The sequence below is a fragment of the Simochromis diagramma genome, unplaced genomic scaffold (assembly GCF_900408965.1).
Source record: "Simochromis diagramma unplaced genomic scaffold, fSimDia1.1 OVJJ01000517.1, whole genome shotgun sequence".
NCBI classification, from domain to species: Eukaryota; Metazoa; Chordata; class Actinopteri; order Cichliformes; family Cichlidae; genus Simochromis; species Simochromis diagramma.
This window is the reverse complement of record NW_024387173.1, coordinates 832,382-850,881: the sequence shown is the minus strand read 5'-3', so window position 1 is coordinate 850,881 and position 18,500 is coordinate 832,382. Positions and strand designations below refer to the sequence as shown.

Sequence of the window (18,500 nt, the reverse complement as noted above, 5' to 3'; positions counted from 1 at the left end):
TTCCTTTCAATTAAAGTAACACTGTTTCCATGCATGAAAAGGAGCAGGAAGAAGAATAAATTCTTATTGATACCTGCCCCCTATCTGTGATAATACAAGTAGGCAACCAAAATTACACTATGACAATTCTCTGCACATAACAAAACAAAACAAAGCAAACAGAACAATATACTCAACAATGAGCAATACCACTAAATATCAAACTAAAAGGATCATTTTTCTACAATTCTATTCTTTTCAACTTCTTCATATTGGTTTATCATTTTATTCTTATAGCAGATTTTAAATTGAGAAACATTTATACAACACTTAAGATGATCACTGAGAGAATTCCAGTTTCTTATGCCTATGACTGTTGGACACATTTGCCTTTGTGTGGTTCGAGCAAACCGGTGCTTAAAATAAAACTTCCTTCTGCCGTCCCCGTTTTCTGAACACAATACAAATAAACTTTGTAACTTAAGAGGTAGTGTTTTATTTTTCGCCCTAAACATAATAGTTAAAGTCTGTAATTTCACTATGTCTTCTAGTTTTAACAATTTCGATTTTATAAACAAATTATTAGTGTGTTCTCTATATTTAACATTATGCATAATTCGAAGCGCTCTTTTCTGTAATAAATATAATGGTTTCATATTAGTCACGTATGTATTCCCCCATACTTCAACACAATAGCTCAGATAGGGTAGAAACAATGAAAAATATAATATTCTCATTGTCTTGTAATCTAATATATATCTAACATTACCCAGGATATAAATACTTTTAGCCAACTTTTTTTTAACATGTTCAATATGTGATTTCCATGTTAACTTGTCATCCACTATTACACTATTCATATCATGACATCACACCTGCATTAACATATTTGTTACTTTGTACCCAGTAACAAGACAAGAAGACTACGAATAAGCAACCAGGACCAACTTTGTGGTGCTAAGCGAATGGATTTTATTTACACATCTAGTCACCCATTGCTCCATGTGTGGTACAAAAATAAAAGAAATCAATGTGAACATGTGAATTTTGACAGAACAAGAATGTTTACACCCTATTTTAAAATCATTGTTCCAGGTATATAAACTTTGTCTACGAAACAAGTGTGTTACTATATCACATGCTATGTGCTTTCATAGTTGGGCTACAGTGCAGAACCTGATTTTAAAGGTGCCCCACAGAGTTTTCTTGTAATCTATATTCAATGCAAAGAACATCATTAGTTCACACTGTTAAAATCCTCGAGCTTCACCACATGTGTCACATGTATTCATTTCCTTGCAAAGCTAAATACAATTTCCTGAACCTGAATATCTTCATATTTGGTGAGAAAATTTGGAATAAGCTCAGATCAGAACAGCACGACACGATCTGGACTTGCAGTTTTTATGATGTGCGCACATTTCTACACATTTATTAATAAATGCATGTTACAGTTCTGGATTCATAGATACACATGCTAATTTGGCTGATATACAAGTACATGTAAGCCATCCAGCTCTGGAGTATGATGCTCTTCATCTACTAGATTATTTGTGGAAAACAAATGATTTGGCACATAATTCTGTTCATTGGCACCTTTAAATATCTCTATAGTGAAAAGTCTTCAGAAAGCAAAGGCTTCATGTAGTTACTGACATTAACATTTGGAACTACTACTGAAAACCGATATAAAAGCATATGGTTCAATGTAAACATTCGGCTGTGTTCAAACAGCTAAATTAAAGGGTTAGAAACGCAATCAAATGATCACAAGAACTGAAAAGTTGAGTGTCACCAGAAAGGCCTACATCAGTGTTCATGTACTGTGTAGCTATCTACAATCTCCACAGAACAACTCGTATCTGATTTTACTACAGAAACTGTTCACCTTCCCATTTTATTTGCTTCACTTCTTAAATCTGTTTTCCACTTGGTGCCTGTGAGTCAAAGACAGTTGTCCAAATTACATAACATACAGGAAAGATGCTTTTCTTTTATGTACTTTCAAACATACAGTGATAAACATCGGTGGATAAGATTAAAATGGCAAAGTTGCTCTACAGTGATTCCTTATAAAGAGGCGTTTACTTCGGGTGGATGTGGAGACCAGCTGCTGTGGTAATGTACATACATTTGTGTGCAAGTGTCAAACATTCAGAATGTTAGCTGCAATGTAAAGTTGTAATCCTTAACTTTTTAGTGACATCAGATTCTGATTGTACCCAAACCAAAAACTGCCCATTTATTGCATTATCAGTAATTTGTGGTAACATCCACACATTAAAATGTGTTACCAGATTCAAAGTGGTCACACATTAAAGGGATTAAATATCCAGGGTTAGTGTCACCTTCCAAGTAAAAGCAATGATACCCAAAGAGTTTATGCTGAAATGCAGGAAAGCTTTAATGTGAACTGTTTGCTGTACTGCAGTTCAGCAGGAAAAAATATTTATGTACACCAACAGAACATTTCCTGCATTTTGTACTGCAGCTTAAGATTTAAATCTCACAGGGGGGACCAAACGTGCACAATATCTGTGAAAAAAAAACATCACTGAGTGAACAATGCGAATGTGTTTGTCTGTAGCGTAAACAGCTCCATCAGCTTCAGCCAGGACAGGAATCTTATGGATTACAACTTTACGGACTAAAGGTAACGGTAGATCAGCACAGCTTCACTAATACAAATGTGCATTGTGTTTAATTCTTGATCTCCAGGATGGAAGGATTGTGGTCGAGAATGGCCAAAATGATTTTGTCCATGTACTGCCTCAGACGCAGGTTGATCTCCTCCTGCTCCTTCAAAGCATCCACAAGCTGAGAGAGAAGAGGAATGCATTACAAGCGCAGTTATATCAAGAATAACCATTTCATCCAACCAACAGTAACAGACCAACCTCATCTCTGGAAGCGTTGTCAATCTCAGCTGCCAGGCACTGGGCCTTGGTTTGACAGGAGAACAGGTTCTTGGCCTCGTACAAGCTCAGACTGAGAATCTGAGCGTTCAGGTCGTCGTTTTGATCGCGCAGCTTGTGGTTCTCCTACAGACACAAAGGACCCAGTCCTGACTCGATGTGTGTGTGTGAATTTGAGAAAGCAGTGAGCTTGAAAAATCTCACAAATATAACCGAGCCATATCCATTACATGTGATTAGGATTGCCTGCCTTTGACTGTGGGTGCATGTCTCACTCTCCCTCCAAACATCACATACACTTGGGTTTCTCTTCAATTTTTCTGAGTTGAAAGGAAGATTTTTACTTTAGGAAAATATTGTTTTAATGATTTAATCAAGTATGAAACCACCACTGACCAATGCCAGTTTGGCAAAACTGGGTATTAACAGGGAAATGCAGGGTAGCCCAAATGAATGGTCATTACCAGTGATGGGAATAATGGCGTTAAAAGTAACTATTTTTCAACACAGACTGTTGAAGCTGTCTTCAGCTTAATGGGAGCAATGGGGCGAAACAATCGCACAGGTGCTGCTGATTGGCTGAGAAAGAATAGAGTAGTCATGGTTAAACCAATCACATGACCAATTTAAGATGACATAGCAAATCCCAGTTAGTGTGTAGTGTAGTGGATAGTTTGCTGTGTGTGTCAGAACAATGAGTTGCTGCCATAAAGCCACCAAAGGCAGATAACAGTATAAACGCTGTCTCCAGGTAGAAAACAGGACGAGTGATACACCTCCTGTTGTCAGGCCTGCAGGTACCAGGCCTGTGATGTTCTCCTTTATCTCATAGTGGACAGAAATTATTTTTGCACAAATAGTTTGTGTGGCATCTAATTCGATGTAGAACACCTGATTGTTCTGTAAATAGTTTGAAATGGTTAATTTTTTTTTTTTAGGTAAATAGCTGCATACAACTTTGTGGTTTGCAAAACTTGTGCATAGATTTGTAAAGTTTACAATGTATATTTGCATTTCAAATTATGAAAATGATTCGTTTGTGGTTGCTACAGTAAAAAAATGCAACTTTTTTCTACTCTGTTTTTTGTCTGATTTCAGATCAATTGTGCTAATGCACTATTTCAAAATGAAAAAACAAACAAACTGTAAATTCAGACATGTGAGGTTGTGCTGAAAAGAACGATACCAAACAAGGCGAGGTAAACACTTTTTAAAGCTGAAGTGTAGAGGTAAAATCTAAAGTAGTCAAAAACAGCCACCCTGGACCCCAGAGGGTTAACCATAACGCAATAGTTACTTTTATAATATTGTAACTAAGTTACTAGTTACATCTTCAAAAAAGTAACTACAACTAATTACTTTTTCAAAGTAACTTGCCCAACACTGGAGATTACCCTGTGACTGTTGGGAAGAGAAAAACAGACAAGGACACAACAGAGAGCATTTCTGACCTGACAAAGCGCCTTTGGGCTTGCTGTGGACTTTACAACTAAAGACTAATATTTGGCCTCTCTGCAGCTCAACATAAACATAAAAGTTTGAAATAGAAATTGATGTGAGAGCAGTTACGAAATGGAGCGCACGTTACAGGTGGTCAGAATGGGACTTTTACACAGCAAAGTAAAGTTAGCAGGACTGAGCGATCCATCAGTGTATCAACACAGGTTTGGGAGTTCTACTTCAGTATGCTACTTCCGAATACACATTAACGGGGCTCAAGCAGCTCCTTGTTTGGATATATGCATGTTTCAAGAATTTATTTTTTGTGTGGATTAAATAGAAATAAATGAAATGACACAAATCTGACCATTGTGGAATTAAAAGTAGATGAGAAAGTCTTTTCTGCAATGAGGAAGAACAAGGATGAGTGTGTTCTGTGTGGACCTGTTTCAGTCTCTTCACTTCATGTTCCATTTCCATCTCCCTGGTTTTGGCGTTAAACTCAGACAGCCCCTTGCCTTTCCCAGGATGTTCCATCTCCAGTTTAAACAACTGCAGATACTCGAGCTCCCGACGGAGATCATCAATCAGCTGCAGACAAAACAGTCGGTCAAACACAACTCTAACATGTTCCACATTAACCTTTTCTTATCTTACCTGGTGACTACAGCGGGAAATGAAGTTATTTTCATAGAAATGATTGCCTGGGAGGAGTGTCTCACCTCCTGCATGGACTCTTTTTCCTTCTGAAACTCGTGGCGGTTTTGCCAGAGCTTGTCCATTATCTTCCTGTACAGGTCCATCTCATCTTTCAGCCTCAAACTAGTGTCCTCCAGTTTGTCTGTCACCCTCTGCTTCTCCTGCAAAATACACAAGTCAGGAAACAGTGGCTGAGGAAAAAACAAAAAAACAAAAAACACTCATGTTTTTATGATATATGTAGGAAAATACGCAACATTTGAGATACAGAAACCTAGCAGCAACCAAGATGAGTACAGACAAACTAAAAGAAAAAAAGCTTGTCAGGGTGAAACTACTCATGAAGTTTATATAACATAATAAAAGGATTACATCATGATGACACAGGAAGCTACTTCAGCATACCTGATCCATTTTTTCAGTCTGAGACTTGAGTCTGCACACATTCAACTTCATCTCTGTATTCTCTTCTTCTAACTGCTGTAACCTTAGGGTGAACAAACGCAAACAGCTTTAGTTTGGTATCACAGGTACCCCAGTGAACTTTAACCTCCTAAGACCTGAACTCTTTCATGGCATGCATTTTCAATTTCTCTTTGCTATTTGGGCTGATTGGGACCTGATGAATATAAAAACAAAGAATTACCCGTTTTGTATTGTTTTTTTTTACCAGATTTTTCTTTCTGAGAAAAATGAGATCCAAAAATGAGGACATTTGTTTTAAATGTTGATAGAAGTGGCAGTATAATGTCCCTGTAAGCAGATATCAGGCCCTTGTAGAGCACAATTTAGTATTTTTGTCTAGACAACCCAAAATGTGATGTCCACATATATGGACGCCAGGCCCTAGGAGGTTAAAAGACATGAGTAAGGCTTGGTGTTTTTAAAGTGCCAGAACGCTGACCGTCTTTGATCAGCACAGCAGCTTGTAAATTTGCGCTGCACATTTCCTTATTTCCTGTCTTAATAGCAGGCAACGGCAGGGTAACAAGGCTAACAGCAGTTTCATTTCATGAGACCTACAGCCAATCAGTGTCTGTGGTAGTTTATGGTTACAGAATACCTGCTTTAACAGCAGATGTGTAGTTGATCTTGTATCAGAGCCAAATCTAGCACCAGCCTGTTTAGGAGTTGGATTATGGGGAAACTTCCCTTCAGGTAAATTGCTGGTTAGGTTACCTGTTACAGAGCAGCTCTATCTCCGTGTTTCTATCTCTCTCCATCTTGGTGTAAGCCTCCCGGTGTTTCTTCACCTCTTCTTTGAGACTCTCTGCAGACTTTGTCTCTGCATCCTTCACCTGCTCCTCTAGCTCATGAACCCTTGGAAGCAAAACCACAGAGGTCATTCAGACTGGTACAGACTAGTTAGCTAGAACCAAAATGCTGCACAGGTTTATATAAGATCTATGGACTAATTCACATCACATATATCTCATATCTGCACCACTTGTAAAGAATGATCAAACAGGCGCAATTAATGTTATTTGTGTGAAAATAAACACCACGCCTTTTTGTACAGGAACCAAACCCAGCCAAAGCACCCACTCAGCTCAAGTATTCTTACCTGTGCACAAGGTGGGTGTTGTCATGCTTGAGTTTAGACTTGAGGTCATTGTTGGCCAGACTGTCACTTTCCAGTTCTGTCACCTTTTTCTCCAGGTAGCTGACCTGAGTGACACATCACACAGGTAAGGCCTAAAGGTTAAAGAGCATCTTCTTCATTTGCATACAGACATTCCCAGTATGCCTCTACACAGCCCGTTGTTAACAGGAAATTAATCACCTGTTTTAAATTGATCCATCCTCCTACACACTAACACTATTTTCCCCACCTCACAGACTTTAATTTATTTCAGCATTGTTTTTATTTTTCATTAGCTAAAACGAGGCTGCTGCTTCACCAGTTAGACTCTTAGTTTGTGACAGTAGTCCTTGTTCTGCCCTGGAGATGTGCTATGAGCTAGAGGATCATCCAGCAGGTGAAGATTATTATGTGTTTACTTTCTCTGTGATGTCAAGGTCACAGGAGTCGATACTGTCTGTGAACAGATCCTCTGTGCTGCTGCCCTGACTGGACCCAAACACGCTGTGATTGGCCTGGAACAGCTGACTGCAGGGAGAGAGAAAACACCCGAGAAACAGGAGACGACATATTTACACTGCATAAACATGTAAATCCCGTATATGCTTTGCATTAGTGTCTACTACCACCATGTTCTTCACTGGCTGCATTTTTTATATTGTAACGAGAAAGATGCCAAAACTAAGCAACAGTTTATGATATCTACAGTGCACAGATGATTTAGAGCAGCAAGAATTTAAAAAGGTGCTTTGTAAGAACGTCAGGTCACTCACCGTCCAAATGCTGTGCTGGAAATCTTCCTGTTAGGACTGAAAAAAACAGGAGAGGAACCGAGTCACACATACTGACAGTAACACAGGCTTCAACTATCCATTTTAATAATCCAAAAGCCTTTGCTACAACTCTATTTGCTGGTAGTAAAATTAGTGCAATGACACCTCTGCTTTCATTCACACAGTGGTTTCAAACAATGTTCTTCTGTGGTTGCTGTACGATACAGTTTTAACCACAGTCAATGTTCTTGTTTCAGCTGTATTGCTGTAGCATCGCACACAAGACACAAAAACTCACAACCAGTCATCCCGCCACATTGGGATACAGTTGCTATAGCAACAACTCGAGCTCACCCTTTGATGTGGATGCAGCATCTGATGCCAAGAATGAATAAGAGGGGATTTAGCTGGATGGCTAAGACAGCTAATCCAAGCTTTGTGACATTAGGGCGATGCTGAGGCAGCAAGAGTCATTACCATTACCAATAGCTCCAAAAAATAGATAACTGTACGAATGTGCTATACTGATTGGTAAATTAAAGCTTGATCTTTTAGGCTAAGCTCTCTCCTCCCTGCCTGCATTAGCACTGATGCTACACCATCAGTCTTACGAACAAGACTGCAGTGTACTTGAAACATCTCTATCTAAACCCAGAGGGTCGAATCCACCGTTTTCTCACTGAAAATGAAGGCCTCATACTTGGAAGTGCTTCCCAGTCTTGAAAGGGTAATCAGGTGTTCCACGGCTAGCATGGTAGCCACGTCGGTCCTCTTGGACCTGGGGTTCAAGGCTGAGTAGTGTGATACCCCAATGATGAACACACACCATTTTTTCATTTTTAAAAATCTGAAATTCATTCAGTCTTAGGATGAAGACAGTTCCAGGTCACTCCCAGAAATGAACATCAGTGAATGTGTGCTCCACCTGTTGGCCTTGAGGTTTCTCAGTCGAGCCTCCAAGTCATTGAGTAGATTCACTTTCTTGCAGCACTGCGAACAGTAGATGTCCAGCAGCTCACTGTTATACAGCTGCCGCATCTTTTGAGGGGTGTGGCCAGCACTGGAATTATAAAGAATGAATTGATTAATGTCCACATATATAATCAAATATAAATAAGCATGTCTGAAAAAGTGAAAGTCAGCTTCTTGCTGTTAGCTATAGATATTTGCAATGTCTGCAGAGCACATTGGCGTGCGTCAATGAAATGTCTTCCAGTCTCTACTTTTTCAAGCCATGGTTCAGAAAACTTGCAGTACTGTCTAAAACAATGCACTGCATTCAAATCAAACAGGCCCATTGTTAACAGCCCTGTGCTTTTCTCTTTAGGACAAGCAAACAGCCAAAAAGTCTGATTTGTCTTTTTCTGCATGAAAACTGGGTCTTAAGATATGTTTGTATGTAATTCTGCGTGTGCATACGATTAAGGGAGTGCTTCCTTCTCATCAGACACCAACCTGGAGGGAAGCGAGGATCCAAGATCTGAGAAACCATTGGTTCGTGTTTCTTCTTCAGGGCAAGGGCTGCTGGGAGTAAAATCTACATCCTCCCCTTCACCGTAGTCTTCAAACTGCTCCTCTCTAGAGATGACGGGCGCAGACGCTGAGCCAATCAGGCGGCTAGGGTTGCATTCCAAAACAAAACAATTAAAGGGAAAAAAAAACAAACCCACAATCAAAAGAAATTCTAAGTCTTCCTAAAGTCCCAACTCAGACTGGTTATGACTGACCTGCGTTGCCGTGTTGGGTGAAGCGAGTCAGAGCTGTTGCCGTTTTCAGTGCTGCTGTCCATGTCGCACTCGCCATCAGCACACGTGCTTTCCTGGTAGGACCGTGTACACATGATAATTGGAGGACCAAGCTTTGCCTCACCATTCTGAACATACAAGAAAAATTATGTGAATTAGGATTAAAAATTGAACTTTGCAGGACTTCAGAAATAGAAGTAACAGTCACATTAGACACTTCTCCAACACAAGGCATCGCTTCATACAGTAGCAAAACAGGACAAATTGAATTATAAGTTAACTTTACATTTTTTTTTCAATTTCAAAGCAGAAACCCTTGAGTTCAAAATCACATCATCACACAGAGATATTTACTAAAATCACATGTAAACAGTTATTCAAAGAACAGCTAAAATCATGCATGAGATACAAGTCCGATACAGTGCCTAGTCACTGATTACACTGAACAACGGATCATCAGCATCTTAATATATAGTTCTTAGAAATATACATTTCAAATAAAAAATGCCAAGATTATAATCTTGCTTACAAGGAAACTGTCATGAACCACTGTGTGTAAAAACACAAAAGGTGAAGAGGGGCGATGAAAACAGCTGGGGAACAAAACACAGCTGAGAATAATCAGGTAATAAGAGAGGCAGGAAAACTGAACCTTTCAAAGTAAAGGCAGGAAGTAGCTAAAGGAAGAAAACAGGCCAAAATACACACACAATAAGGTAACGAAAGGCAAAGACAACTAGATATAAGACACGAGGAGCCAAAATAAGCTCAGGGGTCACCAGTAACTAAAAATTAAGGCCAAAATGACAAGACTTAAATTACAAAGGAATTAATAGCAACAACACAAACAGAAAACTAAATACTATCAATAAAAGAAACCTAATACAAAGATGACCTCAAACTAGAAAGAATCCCACTGCATTTAGACGAATCCAGCAATAAGATCCAGGAATGTCAGCCTACATTTATTAAAAGGCTATTTAGAGAAATCAGTCTTGCCTTCCTGTGCTTATTTTAGCAGATTTAATCAAACAATGACGTTTTAAGGGTTAAACCACAGTTTAAATAGAAATTTAAAAATGTTTCCGCTTGTAATCTACTGTTGTGTCAATACCCCATCACATACTAACTGTATGAGACGTACAAACTCAAAGAATTTCAGATGTTTAAGTTTGATCTCAAGATATTTAAGATGACTTTAATTGTCCAAACATTGGATATTACTAACAACATCCAATGTTTGGACCTTTGTGATTAGCATTAAGGTTAGCTTTAGGTGTGAGCCAAACATTTTCCCCAGAAATCACTAAAGCAAAGACGGGAGTTTAAATCAGCGACACAAAGCGACGGCTTTAAGAGAGAAACAGCAGTACAGCTGGTATTCTGACCTGCTCTCATGATTTGAACAGAATATGATGAAGTTGTATTTGAGGTAGTGTCTTGGGCTGATTTATCATGTGGGAGTTAGCGTGCCCCAGATAGTATATTATTAATAAATCATGCTGCTGTCTGGCTTAACCCCACTGTAGTACCATGACAAGGTCACACCCAAGCGCTCTTTCACACACACAAAGTCAAGTTTCTCATCATTACCAGTAAAAGCAGTGGCTCCATACTCTGTTCTTACTTAGGATTCTGCTGGATTGTGGAAGTATGTTCACATATAAAGACACAAGACAGACATAATATGGCATCTGAGGGACTGCTACCCACCTTTCACTCATTAATTAAACACATTTTTGTCTGTGATGAAGGGGTGTGGGAGCATATGTATATATATTTATATATATACACACAAAATAACATAATATATCCCAATTCATCCACACACAGAAACACCACATAAAATGAAAAACAACTTTAAGCTTTGTGCCAGTCTGTGTGCTTTTCCTTTATTGGACTAATCTTCTCTTTCAAAAAGTTAGAAATCAGTTAGTCTGACACATTCGTGCAACTTACCAAGTAAGTGTGGACACCATCTCACTCATCTCCAATACAAAGTCACAAATCACACTAATGAGTGTGTACGTGTGAATGCATCTGCTCTGGTGGAGCTAAAAACAAAAATCTACTGTATTCCCAATGCCTGAAGGCTCAGTGTCCTCAGAGCTTAGACACAAATAAATACGACTGCAGCTCCAGCAGTAATGTAGAAAGCACAGCGAAGCTTTAGCTGGGACAAAACCACACCTCGGCTCTCTCGCTCTCTCTCGCTCTCCGTCTCGCTCTTGTCTCGCTCATCCTCTTGTTGCTAAGCAACGATCCAGTTAGGCTAATCTCTATGAGGGACATAATCAGCCACGCACAGCAACATACATTTCACACAGTAAATTTATGATACAAAAATAATTGAGATATATTTAAGGTAGTACACATGCTAGAAACCAGCAGCATCATCAGAGCTGTATGGAAGCCCAGCAGTACAGGTTTATATAAAAAAAATTGTTTCTGAAAAGTTAGTCACTATATCATATTTTTGACACTTAAACTCTGGTGTTTAGGTAAGAAATCGGTGCCTCGTGATTTTCATTTATCATGAATAAAAATCTAAACCTTGAGAAACACTGTTCTAAATGAACAGTTATCGATGATCTTAGCTTCACTGACGAATTATTGCTGTTTCACTCCATGTAAACAATGTCCACTTTCACTCTGACATCTGAGTTTACAAAAACTTTAAAAAGTGTCTTTAAAATTATTTGCAGTATTAACGGAGACGTTTCAGGGTGTGTTTTCACATCATGCCACAGAATTATGTGCACCACTGAAGATCCAATCACCTGGTATATATAGCCATTGTCTGTGACAGATGGCTGGCTGGAGGCATGGCTGCGAGGACCCACAGTCATCTTCATTATTTCTTCACAACCTAGGAGGACAAGTGTGGGGAGGAAAGTAAATAATAAGAGGGGAAATAACATAAGCAGATGTTTCCTCTGTAATAAAACCAGTAAGAATATTTGTTGTAATTTGAGCTACGTGAATAAAGTGGTATCATCTTCAATGTTTACATGTTTCATTTTATAATATCCAAACTCTTTTTGTCATTTTCAAGGTAAAATGGGCCATGTAGCATTAGAAGAAGAGTATGGAGCAGATTGTTTCCATTCTGACAGTTACATGAAAGTGCTGACAACACTATGATGTCTGTATAAACAACACAAGTGTGAAGTCAGCAGATGTTTGTCTTAGCTTAGCAAGAAAACTAAATAGTAGAAAACAGTTTACCGAGCTTTAACTAAATGTGACAAGGTTACAAAGTTACAAAGCTCACACATCTTCTCATGACAGAGAGCAGGACAATCAAAGTCCATGTCTCACCTTTGATAGCAAACACTCCGTGGCAAAAGTCTTTGAAGTTGATTTTCCCATGAGCGTTAGGATCCAGGTACCTTGTCAACTTCTTCACCTGCAAGACACAAAAGTAAAGTCAGCCTTTTCTAAAGGAAACCCGCTTTAATAAAAACACAGAAGGTAACTCGTACCCTTGTTAACTGACATCAGCAAAAATCTTAAAGGTGTGCATAGAAAAATATTAGACGATTCACACAAGTACATCAACCACGTTTTACTGTTAGAGGCGTCTGAAGAGACACCAGGGTCCAGGTTCACAAAGACTGCCTGTAACTACGGATTACATAAACCAAACAGCCGACTTCACAAAGAACTCCAGATTTATCCTACTTTTCTGGAAAAAGTGGCAGACTGAATAAAAAGTATCGAGTCCCTGTTTTCCCCTCCAGAAGATGCCTGTCTTACAGCCACGGTAAAGTAGGAAACATCCTATTGCATAAAATTAATAATAAACTGCACAGCTATTACTGATGTCCTTAGATTAGGGCTGTTTTTTGTTTTTTTTCTCCCATTTGATCTTCATACATCAAAATGGAACTTAAAACACTTTTTTTCCTATTTATTTGTATCTACATTACTGAAAAAAATAAAAAATATAAAAATTTTATTAAAATAATTGAAAATCTATGTTGTAAAGGAAAAATTTCCTGGAAAAAAGAAATTATCTGGGATGTTTATCCTCATATGCAACAATGAGTACTCTGACAGTACTACTACTACTACCCTGATATAGACTGTCAGATGTCAGAGTGGCCCCTTGGAGGCTCAAATGGAGTGAGACAACTCTGACAACTAAAATCTAAAATGTGACAAATTTGTAGTTTTATTTGTAAAAGTAAAGAAGCTTTTAGGATCGCTGTTCTGTTGACACAAAGATGAAATAAGTCAAAAGAGGATTATAGCTCCGGGTCTGGAAAGTGGTGGAACTACTCTGTGACACAGGCTTTGATCTTGCTCTCAGCTTTCTCAGTGAGGATAAAAAAGATGAAAATAACCAGTTAAGAGCTGAGGGTATACTGTGGGACAAGTTGTGTTATATCAGCATCTATAGAAGCACAAACGGACACGTCCTAGAGTTCAGTGTCACGTTATCACAGAGGATTAAATGTAAACGTCAGCAGCTGTCTAACTGGTTTGACTTCAAAAACCTGAAGACTCTTTAATGTCACACGAGCAGAAACCAGACACTACAAACCTCTTACAGCATTAGAATTCATGAGAGGCTCTCTTGGGTCATCATTTTCAACTTTAATCCAAAAGACAAAAAAGGTCCATCCAATGCCAACAAAACTTAATGCATGTATATAATAAAACCATGACAACAGTATTTTGTACAAAACCAGAAAGTAGCGCCACTGTGGATCTGACACTCACAGGACGGTTAGACAGGAGAGAGCTTCAGGAACAAATACTCAAAACAGAAATACAGACTGCAGCCAACAGGAGCACACTAGAAATGCAGCCCACTAACTTACTTTGGCATCTTTAAATTACGGTTAAAACTCTTTTTTTTTCTTTTCTTTTTTTTTTTTTTTTAAAAATTAGGTGTTTTTTCTATGTAGCATCAGAAAAATGTGAGGAAAGTTAGATCGAGACCACAAACCTGACACAATTATCAATAATTTAATTTTACCTCAGGGTAACGAGACTGCTGCAAGCTCAAACTAATAACAAGAACAAAGGAAGACAACGAGAGGCTACTGGGGAACCAAGTCCACACAAATATAGCACCTCATTGTACTTATACAGGTACCTCGATCTGTCACTAGGTACTGCTGCTACTAGGGGCGCTTTTAGCTTCGCTTCCTGTACCTTACAAAGATAAGTTTTCATTTGTGTACCTTCATACAGTACTACAGGGTACATTAAAATAGTGCAAACGTGCAAAATATAAAAAAGTAAGAGAGATGAAAATGGAAATATACAGCTCAGAGTGCTGAAACATTTCATATCATGTTTTTACAAAGACTATAAAATGTAGTATTGTATTCAATGGCTAAAGAAAAGTACAAGAAGCTAATAAACTAAAAGGATTCATATTACGTTTATGGATGCTGCTTTTAATTTCCCTAAATAAAAGCTCTGAGTGGAGTGCTCTTTGCCAGCCAGCTCTCATATCTCAGATTTTGTGTTTCACAAACATTTAACAACACAGTACATCAGCGGTAGACCTTTCCAATTGGTCTGAAAATTGTTTTTACCGTACAGTGAGAAGATAATTCTGCCAAAGGGGAAAACAACAATGATTCAGTGTCAGGCTTTCAGCCAGGAAACGTATTAGACCCAGCGACTGCGACAAGAGGGATTCTGTGCTAATAAATGTCGCACTTGTTTCACATAGTGGTGTCCATCTACTTAACATGAAATGTGCAACGCTTCAGAGAACAGTGAGAGGAGGGAAGAAAGTAACGTCTAAATATAGAATAGAGAGCTCACCAGATCCCAGTTGGCCGTGTCCACATTAAAGTGATGAATAGTTTAGTCTGCCATGTTGAGTGGACATAGATGAAAAGATATCAGGTGTTTTCGTATGTATAAAAAGAAATCAACAGCAATGAAGTATTGGTGGCCTATGTATTAAAATGAGCATGTTTTTCACATATTGCATTGAAAAGAATAAACCAATCGTTTTGGGTCATGCTGAATAAAACATGAAGTTCATTTTGTAAATTCTGATCATTCCAATTGTCAAAAAGAGGATAACTGGAGTATATTCAATTACATATCATTAACCAAAGCATGCATAATCTTACTACGGCCGATCTCTCACTCATCATGTCTATTTTTCAAAGACCAAAGTGGCGATGACAGAAATGCTCATCTCTATGCTGTTAGTGTCTCTGGGTGTTACTATAGGTACATTCTCCTTTATATTATCTATGGTCAGAAGCAGATCAATGAAAAAGCTACATTAGTGTTGCATGCACATACACTCACCAGCCACTTAGATACAGCTGTTCAAACTGAACATCAATGCAAATAATCTGATCAGATCGAACGGCAGCAGTTCAATGTGTTTAGACATGTGATAAAGACAGCCTGCTTAAGTCCTAATCGAGTACCACAATGGGAAAGACATGTGATTTAAGTGATTCCAAACATACAGGGTTGTTTGTGCCAGATGGCCTGAGTCCTGCCAGCTAAGAACAGGAAAGTCTGGATACGGTTCACACAGACTCACCAAAACTGCACAGCAGAAGATCATAAGAATATTGCCTGGTCGAATCGTGACGTTCAGATTGTAGGCTCATAATTTTGTATAAACAACATGAAAGCATGGATCCATCCTGCACTGCCTTCAGGTTGGTATTAGTAGTTTAATAGTGTGGGAATATTTTCTTATGACACTTTGGGCCCTTTAGTAGCAACTGAGCATAAATCCTACATTGTACCTGAGAGTTGTTGCTGATCATGTGCATCCCTTTATGAGCAGCAGAATGCAACACAAGTCATAAATTTCAAACTGGTTTCTTGAACATGACAGGGAGTTTATTGCACTTAAATGGCCTACACAGTCACCAGATATCAGTCCAATAGAGCGTGGGATGGGGTGGAATAGGGGATCTGTAGCAACTGTGTGGTATTATCATGTCAACGTGGAGTTTCCTGCACCTTGATAATTCTATGCCATGCAGGATTAAGGGAGTTCTGAAGGCAAAATGACATCCAACCCAGTAGTAACGAGGTATACCTAATAAAGAGGCATGCAGGTGTATGGTCAAAATGAGCACAATAGGATTTGTTTATTTTAGATGATAAAATATAAAAATGTACATCTTTAGCAGTAAATTTCTACACAAAACATACAGAAATATGTCTTCAAAAATATGATGAAATAATACAGGATGTGTGTATAACCCACGATCCACAGACGCTGCTGGAACAAACAGAAATGCAGAGCTGCTGGTGTTCTCCTGAGTTGTTTTGAGCAGCTGAGCAGATCATTTAATTACTTAATAATCAACCAATCCACTTGCGGAGATCTAGTGAAGCTCCCGTTCCCATGGAGACAAAGCACAGAGATGAGTGGAAGTGCACGAGGGGAGGAGCGACATGAGGAAGTAGCTTCATTTTAGCATAGCTGAGCTATTTTTAGTGATGTGTTCTGGGTTTTCAGCCGCTGTTGCACTTTAAAGCAAACTCCACAGTCACAAGCAGACATCACTCCACCTTTTCAAATATGTAAACTCAATCAGCAAAGGACTGGAAACACTTGCAGACTAAGCCCACTTAAAGTCATCAGTTATTATTTATATAGCTTTCTTATTTATGTAAACCTGAACAACAACAAGCATATTTCTAAATAAATTGAAGATCTAATCTGTGTGTGTGTGTGTATATATATATAGTTAGGTCCCTGGTTTGGGACTATAGCCCTGCTTGGGGTTATTATCATGGCACACAAAAATCATCATCCAATATGGAAAATTATATAATTCTGCTACAGAAAATATTAAATACTCTTTGATAAAATACTACATCACTTCACATATTTGGGGCTGTAATAAAATGTTACATAGCATCACATTTTTCATTAGCTGCTCCCTGACAGCTCAACGGGTCAGAAGCATGACAAAGATATGGTGCATTTCCAGGATCAACTCTGACCACTGAAGCAAGACTCATTGATGGTTAACCACGGTAACTATGTGTGGAAATCTACGTGTGGCTTGGCTTTCTGGCATAATCCCCTTAAACACGCTTGTCCCAGGTGTGGACAAACTGTTTAGCTGCAGTGAAGGTTTCAGGGCGACATTTATCACAGTGTTTTAGGAACAACACAAACACGCTGATATCTGATCTTGCACACAGAATGTAAAGCCATTTCACTTTGTATGTTTCTTATCAAGGTTTAAATGACAAATGAAATTCTTCACTCCAGTCTAAACATTCAGACTGGAGAACAAAGCACTGCTCAGGATCCTGCATTTGCCCACTTTCTTCTGTTAGTACAGTCAGTATCTAGGATAATATTACAATATTGTACAATACTATGTTTTTAAAATAGCCAAACATGTTTCTTATCCTGACAAAATCAGAGCACCTGTATTAAACAATGTATTTTATGATGCTGCAAAAATCAGATTTCAGAATTGTTTTTTTCCCGCACTGACTTTATACAGCCACTGAGACTGATGTATTAGTTAACCCCTATTGGGGAGGGGGGATTACAGAAGACCTTCATCATTGATAAAAGTGTAGCTATAAGCAGTAAAGCTGCATTATTAGGCTTTCTGATTTTACAGAGGCTGTAATGCCCCCATTGTCGTCAGTCTTCAGCTTTCCTAATGTTGTGAGGCTGGAACAGTTTAAGTGAATGGGAAACGCAGGACAAAGCATGTCAGCCACCACCGAGGATGTCAAGTCTCCTGTAGCCTGTCCTATGTCATACCGCAGCAAATAAGCTGCTGGCACCTCTAACACACCTGTGACTGTTAACAAGCAGGACAGGTTGTCTGTTGTTAAAAGCTCCACGTATTACAGATTCACCATATTGGAAACATTATACGAATATGAATGCAGATGTGCTATTTGTCCTTTGTTACCCAGTCCCTTCCAGCCTCTCACCTCGTCTCCTTGACCGAATTGAAGACCGAGGTCCATCAAGTGCTCCACCCGGATGAAGCCGTCAGCATCCTCGTCACAGACGTCGAAAACCTCCTTGAGCCTCCTCAAAAACTGTAGGAGCTGTTCTTGTTCGGGAAAGGCACGTCCTTCCATTATACAGGCTTCGCGCTGCACACACACACAGCTTATATTCTGGTTTTCCTCAATCAAACGGACTGTAAGACACCGACTCCGACGGTCGCCATCACCATCCCAGCCTTCAGCTCCGCCGGACCGACTGGTACCGCTACTGTTATACAAGCAGCACGGCACGCTCAAGAGGCGCGAGGAGTCTCGGAAATACGCGACGACTTACGAGTTCGTCACGAGGCATTACGTCACAGGCCAGTTGCTAATTCATAATCCAGGTGTGCTGTCACTTTCCTCCCGCTTTTGACGACAATGT

General features: G+C 39.1%; 1 protein-coding gene across 4 annotated transcripts; it reads right to left on the bottom strand.

Moving 5' to 3' along the window:
- Window positions 1-483: 483 nt before the first annotated feature.
- Window positions 484-18,418, bottom strand: rab11fip4a (RAB11 family interacting protein 4 (class II) a). Of its 4 annotated transcripts, XM_040049193.1 has the most exons (15): window positions 18,056-18,418; window positions 12,455-12,542; window positions 11,914-12,002; window positions 9,116-9,261; window positions 8,844-9,005; window positions 8,314-8,448; window positions 7,389-7,424; window positions 7,035-7,143; window positions 6,598-6,701; window positions 6,213-6,353; window positions 5,439-5,520; window positions 5,057-5,194; window positions 4,779-4,925; window positions 2,877-3,020; window positions 484-2,796 (listed from the first exon to the last, which is right to left on the bottom strand). In XM_040049193.1, exons 1-15 carry the CDS (start codon window positions 18,206-18,208, stop codon window positions 2,680-2,682), a joined length of 1,791 nt encoding a protein of 596 aa, XP_039905127.1. In that variant the 5' UTR covers window positions 18,209-18,418; the 3' UTR covers window positions 484-2,679. The 4 variants fall into 4 exon arrangements, with proteins under 4 accessions (XP_039905127.1, XP_039905130.1, XP_039905128.1 ...); XM_040049196.1 differs by lacking the exons at window positions 11,914-12,002; window positions 12,455-12,542; window positions 18,056-18,418 and adding an exon at window positions 11,093-11,534; XM_040049194.1 differs by lacking the exons at window positions 11,914-12,002; window positions 12,455-12,542; window positions 18,056-18,418 and adding an exon at window positions 9,663-9,939.
- Window positions 18,419-18,500: the final 82 nt, after the last annotated feature.